Below are 14786 nucleotides of genomic sequence, written 5' to 3'. Positions count from 1 at the left end.
GGGGGGGGGGGGTCAAAATTTCCTAAGAAATGGATCACGTATTTTGTGAATGGCCCCAGAAACAGGTAAAAAAGGACGCCATTTTTAAGTTTCGAGTACGCATTATACTAAACTACAGTTCCGTGATATTATGGGGAATTATTGTCTAGAATTTTCTGCACCACGCGTTTGAAAAAAGATAAAAAAATTTCTAAAAAAGAAAAAAAATTATTTTTTTGGTCAAAAATAAAAAAGAGAAAAGAAAAATTAGAAGGCAACCAACCAAATCCCCTTCCGAGGAAGAAGAGGTTTGTATACAGCACCCTTATCAACGCAAAAAAATAGAGCAGGCACAAACAGCAATGAAACCACGATGCCATCTCCCTGACACCCGAGAATAAACTGCAAAATAGGAAATTCGGTGAAAAGAAAAATTGTCACCAGTGTAGTTACAGTGCCGTTCCTATCACGGAAAAATTATGATTATAATTAAGTGTTGGTTTCTGTTTTGCCTCCCATTAGACGACATTATTTGTGCCTCCTATGTTTCTACTTCCAAATTATGTTCACACTTCTTCTTTTTAGCAGATTTTTTTCAGATAAACCATATTCTAGGTCAAACCCTCGCCACGGACAAACACCTTTGGGCCAGTCAACAAAGCACAAATATGATCCTAACATCTAATTAATTATAAATAAGCTAAATTGTTCATTTATAACTTCCAGGTAGGATGTTAAAAACCCACAAAATTTTCAGTAATTTTGCAACCTTTTGGACTTTTTATGATAATGCAAAAAAGTCGTAAATATCATATTTTTGAAGTTTTTCTTGATTTTCATGAAAACGGTAAGTTTGCGAGAAAAAAAAGTTTTATAGACGCTTGACATGTGTACAAGATAACTGCAAAGTTTAAATAATTTCCCATAACTTTTCATCATTAAAAAAAAGGCTTTAATGAACCTGTGTCAAAGGATCCCTTATTAAATACATTAAAAATGGCTCTCCGTGAAATTGGCTCAATCTTTGCCATTTGGCACATCTTTTCATGCTGAACAAAATATGTTAATGCCAAAACTTGACCCTATGCGACGTTTAGATGGTACAGAGCATCAAAGGTTGATAGTAAACCGTTTAAGTACACAGACCAAGCATAAGGAAGATACACATAATGCATGTGCCTACTTATATGTAGACGAGTTTGAAAAATGAGAGGGGGGAGATACAAGCCTGAGTGACTGAGTAGCTGAGTAACAGAGAGGAAGAGAGAGCAAATGGCTAAGTGAGTGATGTAAATAGTGCAAATAATGAAGTGAGCGAGCGAATGAGTGAGGCAGACAAAGCATTATCTAATGTGCAACTATTATTAGTGCATAATATAGATTTATTGTTTAAGTCAGTAGATCACTTAAATGAAAAAATGACCTAAACGACAGTAATACCAACAAAAAAATTGATTGCGCTAAGCAATGGAGTACTAGTGGCATATTTGAGTAATTCAAGCAGTTGGCCTTACTACCTGTTTTTTCAGTGAACAGTGACTAAATGCAGTTTTATAAGCTGTTCTACGTTAGGTGCGTAACATTTTATCTGTCCTCGATTCACCATCGTTTACTACTTATTCAATGTATAATAGACTGAACTGTTTATCTTCAAATGTTAAATAAGGAATACGACCTATTTTATGTAAAACTTTAGGCTACAAAGCGAGATGTAAAGTAGTGTTCATGTGTGCCTAGCCTATGATTTTGGCTGCTTGTATATTTTATTCAGTAATCTAATGTTTTATGTGTAACGGATCGCTTCCTTTGTAAGTAAATACTTATCTCTATTTTATATTTGATATAAATAACAAACGATAGCGTTTTGAAGACAGATCGCCTGCTATGTATGCAACGGAGGATATAATCTTCAGCGAATGCAACGAATAAATGGCATGGAAGATGAAAATAAACGGCAACTTGCAATTTCACGAAGGGATGCTTTCAATCACCCACCTCTTGACTTGAATAATTAATCCAGATTATGTATTAATTGTAACAGATCCATATCAGATGAAATGCAATACTAGACAAAATGTACAAAGGTTGTCTATAGAGTGTTGGGTAGACATTTTTATTTTTTGTAGGGATGCTTCCCGAGATTAATTCAGGAAGGTCTCAGATAAGATAATCGATCATATGTAATAAAAGGACAAGAGTTACAGATATTTCACAAACCAACTATTAGTTTTTCAAAAATTTTTAATAATCTCAAAGCTCAAAGCTTTCGCCCTTATTTATTTTATAATTATAATTTTGTTCTCTCTTCGTCATTTATTATTTTTTGTGAACTATGTTCTCTGTTTTTGGATTTTACTTCAATCTATTTTTGATTTTCAACTTATTACCAGGTATGTTCTGTATTTTTACTATATTTAATGTTTTCCTTGTTGACCTTCTGTTTTTCTGTTGATTTACAACTATACTATTAGTTTCTCTGTAGACTAAATAAATACATACTTACTAGTACAGATTAATAAATAAATGGTTTTTGACTGATGAGGGTACAAAACGGTGACCGAAACATCTCAATTTAAATTATTCGTTGCTTATCTGACCTTCATTTCCACGACTTGATTCACTTTGCATAAATAAAAGGTCGAGAATAAAAATACAACAGTAACATATTCTATAAAAATTATAAATAATAATGTTTATTTATAGGAAATTTTATTAAAAAATTCTAAGAAGTCATCTTGAAACGAATAGTTTACCAAAAGTAGATGTTGTTTATTTGTAAAAAGGTAAAATATTCCAAATTGAGAGAATAATTATAATTTTAAAAGCGCGCGCAGTTTCCCTCCTATGTGCTCTTTGAGTGGACACACTTTCCGCGTAATGTGTGTTTACACGCTAAAACGTGTTTTGATGCAAAGATATTTATAATAATCTTTGGCTGATCGTAATACTGCCATCAATAGTGTCATAGTAGTCATGATAGTGTCATAGTCATCCCAGTGCTCCTAATCAATCCTAGTCCTGTCCTACAGTCCTGGTAATGTTCAAATGTTCAGCAATCTTCGAACAATCTGCAGTGCTCGTTTTCTCTCGCGTTGGTGATTTGGCATTGCTAGGTATATTTTGGCTAACTATCACTATAATTTTGAGTTTTCCGAGCGGGCAAGTTCTGAAAAGTAATTTATAAGCTTTTTTATTCCTGAGTTAGGTTGAAAAAATGAAGATATATAAGTCGCCGATTTTAACCCACATTTACCTTGACCTTGGCATCCTTTGTTTTCAGACTTTAGCTACCTTCGGCATTTTTTGTGTATGTCATTCGACAGACTAGATCTTCTAACCTAACAAAAAAACTAGAACTTCTAATCGCAGATATAATAATCATTCGCCCAATTCCAAACCACAATCAGAGCAAATTTAATCGGTTTAATCGTAGCCAATACAAAATATAACCTATGAATGACAAAATTCATAATGACAAACATAATTACAATTAACGGAATCCATTCATTAGCATTTCGACCCTCCATATAACCGACACGCTGGTCGCCAGACAGACGGGCGGGCAATATTGCCAGCAATGGCACTTAAACTGAGGTACTCATGTGCTTGAACAGTGGTCCTGACAATCGGACAGCGTGCCGGCACATAGGGTGGCATCGTGCCGACATTTTGTTATCGGGGTTCATCCTGTTGAATGTCAAAATATATTATTCATTAACTTTAAATAACATTTAAAACTTATTTTGGGTAGCATTTAAAAATTAATATCCATAAAGACTTTTTATATCAATATAATTATTATTTTCAACATGAAGAATACTCTAAACTAAACGTACAGAATATGGGAGAAAAACTACTATGCTAGACTGTACTCAAATACAGTGAGAAAGGGTCAATATGAATTTTTCGGCCTCAGCCACGAAAATCTTGGACACCTGGTCCTTCGCAAGGAATGGAGGAAAAGTACAAGATTTACGATTTTGTACTATTCCTATTGCTGCACCATAATGGGGGCCCAGGCAGAAGCGGCCCGTGATTATTAGCCACGAATAAAAGTAGGAGTTCGGAGTTTTCGAAGAAATTTGACATAGGTTTATTAAAGCCTACATTTCATTGATAAAAAATTATGAGAAATTATTCAAACTTTGCAGCTATCTTATACGAGTACACATGTCAAGCAAGCATCTTACGAAGTACCTACCCTCAGGAACTAACGTAAGTGTGCCAAATTTAGGCCTGAAGATGGATGAAAAAAATTTATTAGCTAAGGTGATAATCAATTTATTGAAACATTCTTTATATAAGGTGTTAGGTAACTTGGAGAAATGCATATGGACATAATTTAGGTTCACTAGTGTAAAAAAATGATTATTCAATGAGGCAAGAATAGTTCTGTCCCAAGTTTTTCTTTACCTCCTTTTGTTAAATAAAGGGTTAAGAATACGAACAAATCGAAAGGACCTTATTTGTGCATAATAAGGTGCCGAACATTTTTCTGTATAGCGTACCGTTTTCATGTAAATCAAGACAAACTTCAAAAATATGATTTTTACAACTATTTTGCATTATTATAAAAAAACCACAAAGCTGATAATTACTCAAATTTGTGCATTTGTTCAACTTTCCCTCCTGGAAGTTATAAATGAACAATTTAGCTTATTTAGAAATAGTTTCAAGCGGAAGTCCTTCGTTGACTGGCCTACTTCAGAGATACAGGAATCTTTGTAAAGAGCCTTTTTAAAACCTTTATCTCTAGAGACGGAGGCTTAGTGAAAATTTGAGCGACTCAATTAACACCGTTGACCGATTAACAACTGTCAATCGGTCTGAATCCGCTCCAATCTTTTTTTTTTCTAGAAGAATGGAGGGCTTGGGAGGAAATATGTCGCTCCTCAACTGTCAAACTGAGAAAATCTGATCCCAAGTTTAACCATATTATGCTCCATTAAAATGTTTCTAAATGTCAAAAAAGGTTTATAGGTAAAAAATAATGCGTGATCAAGAACGTATGTGACGTTCCGCCAGGAAAGTGACCTTAAGTTTAACGGGCGAAATTTTCAGTAGAAGCGACCCAGTTGGAACAAAATTTGGCGAAGTCTTTACGACATCCTATGTCCATGTCGTTAAGGTGTCTTTACGATATCGTAAAGACGTCGATTGATCTGACAATGTCTCTAAGATATCGCAGGCACCTTAACGACGTGAACATAGGATGTCATAAAGTTGTCGTAAAGACAACTTTATGACGTCCACTCCACTTACGACCACATTTTCTCGCTCCGAGTCCAGCGTTTCAGATCAGCTTCTAAATCACACGCACACAGAACGGAAAGATGCATCGAACGTAGTGGGGCTGGAATCTGGATTTTTCGGCCCGTCCGCACGCGTCGAAATAGGCGATTCACGCCTCACTTTGCAGCTTAATAACAATTCTAATTTTGCAGATAAAATTTTTATTCTTTTTTAATATGAAAGAGATTTTAAAACCATAAATAGCATACAAAATCTGAAAATCGATTTTTGCAACCCTAAGGTCCCTTTCCTCGCGGGACGTAAATTATTATCAGGCCCGTCAAGAGGACGCCCGGGGGTTGGTAATGACGGGCCTCTATATGTAATTAAAACAATTAGAATTCAGGCTGATGAAAACTCCGGGACCGGGGATTATATCCCCTCCCCCACCTAAAATTAAATTACTAATTTCCAAATTGTTGACTTTCAAGTACTTTCAACACTGTTCTCTCAATTTGAGGTTAAGTTATAGATATAAAGTTTGCGTTAACTAGGACGCATTTTTTCACTTATAACAATGTAAAAAGGATCTGGCGTCCGTCGTGAAAATAAATACCAATTTAATACCACTTTCAAACCACGTTTGGTCTTTTTCTGGTATGCACCCTTCAGCCTATACCTGCATCACTTTCAGGGTGATGACCCTGATGATCCCTTTCTCTGTTTCTGAAATAAGGATAACTGACATTATCAACAAAATGCCAGCGGGGACAAAAGGACTGTGGTCTTGTGGAGACCAGAATATGACTGTTTGAGACCGCTTTGAATCCAACGTCTCCCTACCGATAGAAATCTCTGAGTATTCTCATGCGAAGTTGCCTGGCCGGTTTGAAACTATTTTCACCTTTGATTAGAACGATTTAGTCTCAGAGATAGTCAGAGCGATTTAGACCCTTTTCAAGGTCCTTTTAGTGGTCTTTTTAAGAGTGATGCGACGTTCATATAATGTTCCTTTTGTATTTGTCACGTACCGGGCGGGCAGAGTTACCTACAGTAGTTGGCCGTCGTTAAACCGACTCTCACTTTTTAAATTTCTCTCCAAATTATTAACTCTTCTTTTTTAATTGATGAATTTTCTCATTATGCTTTTTTATAACTATAACTTATAGACTAATATACAATTTTGTAGTTGAATTAAAAAATGTTGTCTTTTTTGGCGTATCTCATTCCATTTAGGAGAAATATCGTATTAATTCCAATTTTAAGCATTTAAAAAAAAAGTTAGATATCTGAAATCATATAAACCCGTAGATTCCGAATTATTATTTTTTAGGCTGTTAACTATGAAGCATAAAAAATATACTTCTAAATTTTAATCTGAAAGCTTAACAAAGGACCCTTGAGTGTCGGCTACTCTATTGATATAGCTTTTTTGCTTGTTCCCTACCGAAAGAAATCTCTTGAGTATATTCTAAAGATAAACTAGGATCACAGAAGCTCAGAGAAATTCTCCGCAGGCACTCAGGTAGATATATTCAAAGGTCCAGGTAGTTCTTTTAAATGTTTTAAAGGATTTAAAATGTTCTTTCTAAAATTGGAATAGAAATACGATCTTAAATAAAAAGCAGAGAGGCTGAAATTGAAATATGAATTCGATCATAAATAACAAGCAGAAGGGCTATATCAATAGAGTAGCCGACACTCCCTTAGTAACACCGCATATTCCCTCAATATTTCTACCATATTTCCTGCAATATCTGCAATATTACAGGAACTATGGTAGAAATATTGCTGGAGTATCTCTATGTTCTTTTTATGAAATTTAAAGTTGAGAATTTTTCAGAAAAAGGACATAGAGACACTCCAGCAATATTTCTACCATATTTCCTGTACTATTGCGGATATTGCAGGAAATATGGTAGAAATATTGAGGGAATATGCGGTGTTACGAGGGTCAAGGGTCCTTTGTTAAGCTTTTGGATTAAAATTTAGAAGTAGATTTTCTTTAAATTTCATAGCGATAAAAAAGAAATTTTAAACCTACAAACTACAAATAACGCTGAGATTTTGGACCGGGGGGGGACTCTCTTTTTATTATAAATTCAAAGATTTAGGCCTAAAATAAACACACACAAAAAAAAGATGTATATGTATATATATGTACATATATTAATTCATTTAAATAATTTATAAACTAACTTATTTATCTGTACACTTAGTTGAAAACTCAAAAATTGGACTGTTTTATTGGTGAAAAGTTCGGCTGTGTATTGAAAAACGCGGAAAATTTTTATCAAATTAAGCTCCTTAGACAGTGTATTTTAAAAAGTTTTAATGGTTTTGAAAGGACTTTAAAGAAGATTATTTTAACGGCTGCCGGATATGACTTTGTTGTAAACCGACTCTCACGTTCTCTTGTGTCTTGTAGCAGTTTCGTAATAACTCTAAAAGAGGCCGGTCATATAACTTCGGTTGGGGAAAAAGCCAAATAGAAAATTAAAAATTTTGAATATATGCACTTTATTAAAATTGTGCTTCGATATGCAGTTACTAGGAAATCCCGAAACGTACTCAAGGGGGGAGATACCTTTATAAAGGGTAAAATCAATCAATTTTAATAAATTTCTTTTAAGTTGATAAAATAACTAGATCATTTATTAATTTTAACATCTTTTCTTACATCGTTAAAGTGTAAAAATACATGTGATTTTTTTTAATACAAAATAGCGACCCTGCAGAATACTTCTTCAAGCGTCTGCTTCGAGGCATCGAAAACTGCTGCAGCTGTCAAAATTTTTCCATTTATCTGATATTAAAAAGGTTTTTTTTGTTTGATTACTCATGTATTAAAGGGAAGGATAACCCTATAAAATAATAAAAAAGTTGAAAATTAAAATTTATATCGGCTGTTTAATCGAAGGTCCAAATTTTCGGCCATTTTTCAACAGTTTTGACCCTAAGAAAATTATTTAATAACCCGATATCTTTCAACTTTTAGGTATATCCTTCCGATAGTACCATAAAAAGAAACCCACGTAAATTTCAGCCTAATCGGCCAATAACTTTTTAAGTTACAGCACGAGCAGTTTTTGAAAAGACAATTTCGAGATAATCACGTTTAAAAATTCGTTACGGTATAACTATTAGTTTCAGTGACTTGCCGATCAATCGGCTATTCCGGGTCCAAGCGCTCCGAATACCTGATTAAAGACGATATGGGGACTATCACATATATTACAACGCTCCTGAAGGCTGGTGACCTTCCCAGCATGAAAAAAAAACACAAACCCAAGACGACTCTCTCAGTTCCAGTTCTGCCACCCCCATCTCCCAACCCTCTCTTATAAACTGAAGTTTTCGGTGGGACTGACGTTATAACTACAATCTCCACCATATGACGATTTAATACTTAACTTTGACATGATGTCGACTCATACAATAAAATTATTGCATAAAGGTGATAGTTGGGCGTATAATCCAAACGATGAATAATACAAATTAAAAAATAACCTCGGAAAGGGCTGGAACTTTTAATGACAAAAGGCATGCACACGGAAAATCTAAAGGTCATGTTTCAGGCGACGAATGTAGACTGGATGTTTGGAATGCTAGGGGAGAAAATGATCTCAAGGTAAAAGAATTGCGTGAAACTATGGACGTGAGGAAACTAGATATTTTATGTGTGCCTGAAACAAAAAAAAAAAGGGATGCGAAACCAAAAGACATAAAAAACGGCGTGTTGAAAGGCGGACTTGATATATGGTCAGGAGTAGACAGTGAATCACATGGTAAACAAGGAGTAGATCTGATTTTGAATGAAAGAGCAAAGCAGCATCTCGGAAACCATGGTTTCGTATCTCTCAGACTGCTGTGGGCTAGAATGAAAGTAGGAATCAGAAGAAAGACTATTTATCATAGCATGCTACGCTCCAGTTGATAGTGATCCTAGAGAAGTAAAAGACGCCTTCTGGGACACTTTAAATGGCACAATAAATATTTGCGAACATGGGGAAAGAATAAATCTACTAGGAGACATAAACAAATGGGTGGGCATCCAAAATCAGGATACAGAAAGAGTACTAGGTAATTTTGGGGATCCAAGAACAAATTTTAACGGAGATAAATTAGTTGGTCTATGCTTATAAAGGAGTCTGTTTATTACAAATAATTGGTTTAGGCATAAAATGATCCACCTGCACACTTGGTCTAAAGGAAATAACCGCAGTATAATTGACTTTATTGTTGCGGGTGAAAGACTAAGAGAGTTAGGCAAAGATACAAGGATCATGAGGGGTCCTGAAAAATTAACTTAGGTCGGGGATGGAGAATAAAGAAAACCAAGAAAACAAACGCGAATCAAAATTGAGAACCTACAGAAACCGGATGTGCGAATAGATTTCCAAAATAGAATAATCGAAAGCATAGATAGGGCAACATGGGAGGATCGTATAAAAAACAAAGATATAGAGGGCGTCTGGACAATGTTACGGGATATCCTTGTTAGATGTACGATCGAAGTGTGTGGTACCACCATTGTAGGAAGAATGTCTGGTGATGCGTGGTGGAATGATGAAATTCAGGCTGCCCAAAAAGCAAAGAAAAAAACATATAACAGAACTTTGAACATCGCGGGTCTTAGCAATGAGGAAAGAAATAGATATAGAAAGGATTATAGACACAAAAACAGGATACTCAAACGATTAGTTAAGGAACGTAAGGATACAATTAGAGCAGAAGAAGAGATAAAAATACAAAACGACTTTGAAGGAAGCAAGAAACTATTTTATAAAAAAATGAAAGGAAACAATAGTACAGAATTTGTCAACATGAGAAATAGTAGGGGGGGGGGGATGGTATATGATGCAGACGGAATACTAGAGGCTTTCAGAGACTATTTTAGGAGACATTTCGGAGATAAAGCTATAGGACACCACAACTGCAATGTTGAACACGATGCGATAGAAAACTCAATTGAGAAAATCTGTGCCACTGAGGTTAGGGATATAATTAAGAGCTTTGAAAACGGTAAGGCTGCCAGGGTAGATGGTATTAACGCTGAAATGCTTAAACACGGTGGCGAGTGCATACCCAATAGACTGTGCGAATTGATAAATTTATGTTTCGAGATGGGAGACGTCCCAGATGATTGGAAAAAAGCGATCATCGTACCAATATACAAGAGAAAGGGAGATAAAAGCGACTGCAATAATTACAGAGGGATTAGCTTATTAAGTACCGTAATTAAAATATACTCAAAAATAATTATTCACAGGATAATGAAAATAACAGAAGCAAAGATTTGGGAGGTCCAAAGTGGGTTTATGCCAAGAAGGTCATGTACGGATCAAATATTTAGCTTAAGGCAAATAACAGAAAAAAGTTTAAGAGTAGGAAAAAAAAAGTTTTCTGTGCATTTGTTGGCCTAGAAAAAGCTTTTGACAAGGTAGATAGAAGTAAACTTTCGGAAGTCCTGAAAGAGTATGGAGTCAATGGATGGCTCCTACAGGCTATAAAAACAATATATACAGGTAGCAAAGCGAGTGTAAGAGTGAATGGGAAATTGAGTGAATGTTTCGATATTATTCAAAGAGTCAGACAAGGATGCGTTATGTCTTCATGGTTATTTATATTATTTATGGACAAGTATTTAAGAGTGACTCTTTTCGACGAAAAGAGTGAGAAAATACTATGCAATATTTTATTAAATGATGAGAGAATTGAACAAGTTGATAAATTCGTATACCTTGGTAGCTTATTTACTAGGGACGGGAAGATAGATGAGGAGTTAGATAGACGCATAAACGAAGGTAAGAAGGTTATTGGTAGAGCAGGTCCCCTTATCAGAAGTAAAAATATATCAAATAAAGCTAAAATGGCAATACATAATTCTATAATTCTTCACTTGGGGTGATTGCTGGAGAGATTGATCAGCAACCTGGGTCGGAGCAGTGTTGCGGAAAGAACGTGTTATTTACATAAATAACACGAGAATTCTGGATCAATCTGAAAATTCTCTATCCCTTCCACACACTACTCCTTTCCCCTAGCGAGTGAGTCACGCCTACTCCGAAAGGGAAATCGCTTAATGGTGTAATAATTAACAGCCTAAAACATAATAATTCGGAATCTACGGGTTTCCATGATTTCAAATAGGTATCTTTTTTTTAAATGCTTAAAATTGGAATTAATACGACGTTTCTCGTAAATGCAATGAGATACGCCAAAAAAGACAACATTTTTTAATTAAACTAGAAAATGGAATATTAGCATATAAGTTTATAATTATAAATAAGTATACTGAGAAAATTCATTAAATTGAGAAAAGTGTTAATAATTTGAAGAGAAATTTAAAAAGGGAAAGTCGGATTAGCGGCGGCCAACTACTGTAAATAACTCTGCTCGCCCGGTACTGCTTGTAGTCTCAAATGAGCCAGGCTATTTCGCTAGAGAAAACTCAGAGATTTTTATCGGTAGGGTATTTATGATCGAATTCTTATTTAAATGTCAGCCTCTCTGCTTGATATTTATGATCGCACTTTTATTTCAATTTCGGAAAGGATATTTTAAAGCCTTCAAAACATTTAAACGAGCTACCTGGACCTTGAAATATATCTACCTGAATGCCTGCGGGGAATTTCTCAGAGCTTCTCAGAGCCTTGAGAATCTTTAGCATATACTCTGAGATTTCTATCAGTAGGGTAATTACCGAGCCTACAAATAATAATGGTTTCAAATTTTCTAAAAGTGGATATGGCATAGTATAACTCTAGGAGACGATGTGTTAAAATTTGTACGAATAGCTCCATTTTTTCTGTCATTATTGGTACGATTACACATTCCGCTTTTTAAATATGAATTGATTTTCTTACCTTTTGAACTTTTTCCATTACCGTCCATTAAAATAACCCAAGGATATATTTGACTTTCCTCGATAGAATAAACGATTCCAGTTCTGTCGTCAAAGGTTAGTAGATGTCCATCGAAAGTAACCAGTTCCGAAAACTCCATACCCCGTCCTCCCATGGCCAATGATGATGATAAAATAACATCTTGATTATCCCATGTCACAGAGAGTGTGTTTGTTAAAGGTACCCACAAAAGATGGCCTGTTTTCAAAATGCTATACCACACATCTTTTTTTTGTAAATTTTTCGATCGCTCGTCAAGGTCACTAATTATTGCTATCTTATAGTTTACACCGTTGGTTGTTTCAACTGGTCTCGTAATAGGATAGGTTTTGTTATATTTGTAAAAACGACACAAAGGTACAGAAGAATCAACAGGATGAAAACAAATAGCATGGTACATAGAAGGACAAATGTATATAAATGTCAACCCTGCGAATATCACAATAAAAACTATTAATTGTTTTTGAATCCTGAAGGTATTATTTCCTACTTTATAAATGTGCGGCGTTCGCAAGGATTTTTTCCAATCTCGCTTCAACATTGCTTTTTATATTAGTTGAAAAATTATATCGCTGTATGTATTTAATGTTATCAAGTATATAAACTTTTCTACTCAAATTTAACGCATATTCTGTACCTACAGTAATGTACACTTGTATAGTTTATTCAATGTTTACATTTTTTGAACTTGTCTCGTATTAGATATTACAGTAATAAACGTGACTTCAGACTGCATATATTGTGGCTACATTAGGTAAATTATAAAATTGTATGTAACTCTTGAAATTTACATAATGTATCGAGATAACATGTCAGATGTCAACAATCAAGAAGGCCGGTAAAAGCAGATGCAGACGACGTACGCAGCAAAAAATTAAGTACTTTTCATACCTCTGCTTGCCGACAGTGGCAAACAGCCAGAGTGGCGCCTAGATATGGGGAGTGACGTCAAATGACGCCGAATGCTTCGGTCATCTGACCGATTGCCCGTCATCTGTCTGATCGGACATTCGAAAAAAATGGAAATCATCTTATAAGTAGTTATTGGACTGTTCTTTTATTGAATAATTTACGATGAAAACAAAAATGAAACAATTTATTATGTAATGACAAGCTGTTAATCTCGTCAGACCGACAATTTCTTTGCTTTGCGTGATTTGAGTGAGCCATAACCCTACCGATAGAAATCTCAAGAGTATTCTCAAACGAAATAGCCTAGCCCATTTGAGCCTATAAGCAGGGTCGATTAGAATGATTTAGTCTCAGAGATAGTCAGAGTTTTTGGTCATTTTCAAGGTTCTTTGACACGCTCAAAAATTCCCTTTAAACGATAAAGTCGGTCCTTTAATCTTTAAAGTAGAATACTTTAAAAGCAGATTCGTTTCACTCTTAAACGATCTAGTTTAACACTGAAATGATGACAACTAATTCATAGTCACGCCTTTTCATCTTTAGAAGACAATCACTTTTACCGTGGAACGATTCTTAGATTAACGCTAAAAGTATGCACTTTTTATTGGTTAAACGGTTGCATTTTAAAAGCGCGGTGAAGCGATTCCGAGCATGCGCGTAAATTATTTTTCGGTAAGAGTACGTCCCATATTAACCGTTAAACTGAACCTTCTGCGCGTGAAAGTAGAGTCGCTTATCGTTGAAACGATTCTTGGTTAAACGACTCGTACTTTAACCGTTAAAGGATCTGTTTTTAAATTTAATTTTCAAACGATGGCAGTTTAACCGTAAAAGTATTCCTTTGTTGTTTAGAGGAAATTTCCTAGAGTGTAGTGGTCGTTTTAAAAGTGATGCGACGGTAATATAGCTTAACAAAGGACCCTTCAGTGTCGGCTACTCTATTTATATAGCGTCTCTGCTTACCCTGGCGGACCGAAGGAACCCAATCACGGTGGGGTGGGCCCACTCCCATGTATTTAGAGGGGGTACTTATAGCAGAGATGAGGTAGGAGATTGCTTATGCCGTATATTTGATTTCGACCGACTTACCGCAGCGCACCCTGTTTGCCTTAGCCTTCCGGGAACTAAAATTAAAGGTCCAAAAGCGCGCCCTGTTTGCGTTATTGTTATTTTTCGGAAACTAAAATGAAATGTGGCTTACTCATGGACATAGGGAACAAGGACTTGGCATGCCATTGCGGGGGTGTTGCAATGAGGGGAAGGTCGGCCACCTTTTGATGTCCTGCAACAAACATGGCAGCGCCTACATGTTTATATTTTCATGCACAGTTTGTCGGTAAAAATGCTGGTACGCATAATCAAATGGCACATCGTAAGATAGCGGCTCTCCCCACTCATGGAATTCTCCTCCCTCCCGTGGATTCAACCAAAGATATTATAAACGTAGATGCGGTGCGAGCTTAGTTACCCTCCATAAATATAGACGGCGCATCCGGCGAAAAAAGTCACTTCCCCTCTACCCACCGCTCCCCGTAAATAGCACCATCCCAAATAGTTTGCCAAGAACCACTTGGAGCGCTGTAAGCAACTCTCGGCACACCTTCGAGGCGCACTGATGGTAAACTTAGCTTGGACAAGAACCATTTAAATTAGAATTAAATTGCGAACATTTCATAACAAACGTAAAATATCCACGCTTTGTAAGACATGGTTATTTTAATAGATACCAGAGAGAAAATTAAATGTATAATTTAT

General features: G+C 35.7%; 1 protein-coding gene across 1 annotated transcript in view; it reads right to left on the bottom strand.

The window, feature by feature from the left end:
- LOC117171592 (soluble calcium-activated nucleotidase 1) overlaps nucleotides 1-12979 on the bottom strand; it is a 52075-nt gene extending 39096 nt beyond the window's left edge. The window contains exon 1 of the mRNA XM_033359037.1: nucleotides 12081-12979. Coding sequence (XP_033214928.1) covers nucleotides 12081-12660 — 580 coding nt within the window. The 5' untranslated portion in view covers nucleotides 12661-12979. The remainder of the gene's footprint in view (nucleotides 1-12080) is intronic.
- Nucleotides 12980-14786: the final 1807 nt, after the last annotated feature.

This window comes from Belonocnema kinseyi, chromosome 4 (genome assembly GCF_010883055.1).
Source record: "Belonocnema kinseyi isolate 2016_QV_RU_SX_M_011 chromosome 4, B_treatae_v1, whole genome shotgun sequence".
Taxonomy (NCBI): Eukaryota; Metazoa; Arthropoda; class Insecta; order Hymenoptera; family Cynipidae; genus Belonocnema; species Belonocnema kinseyi.
The sequence above is the reverse complement of the archived record's forward strand: the minus strand, read 5'-3'. Positions and strand labels throughout refer to the sequence as shown.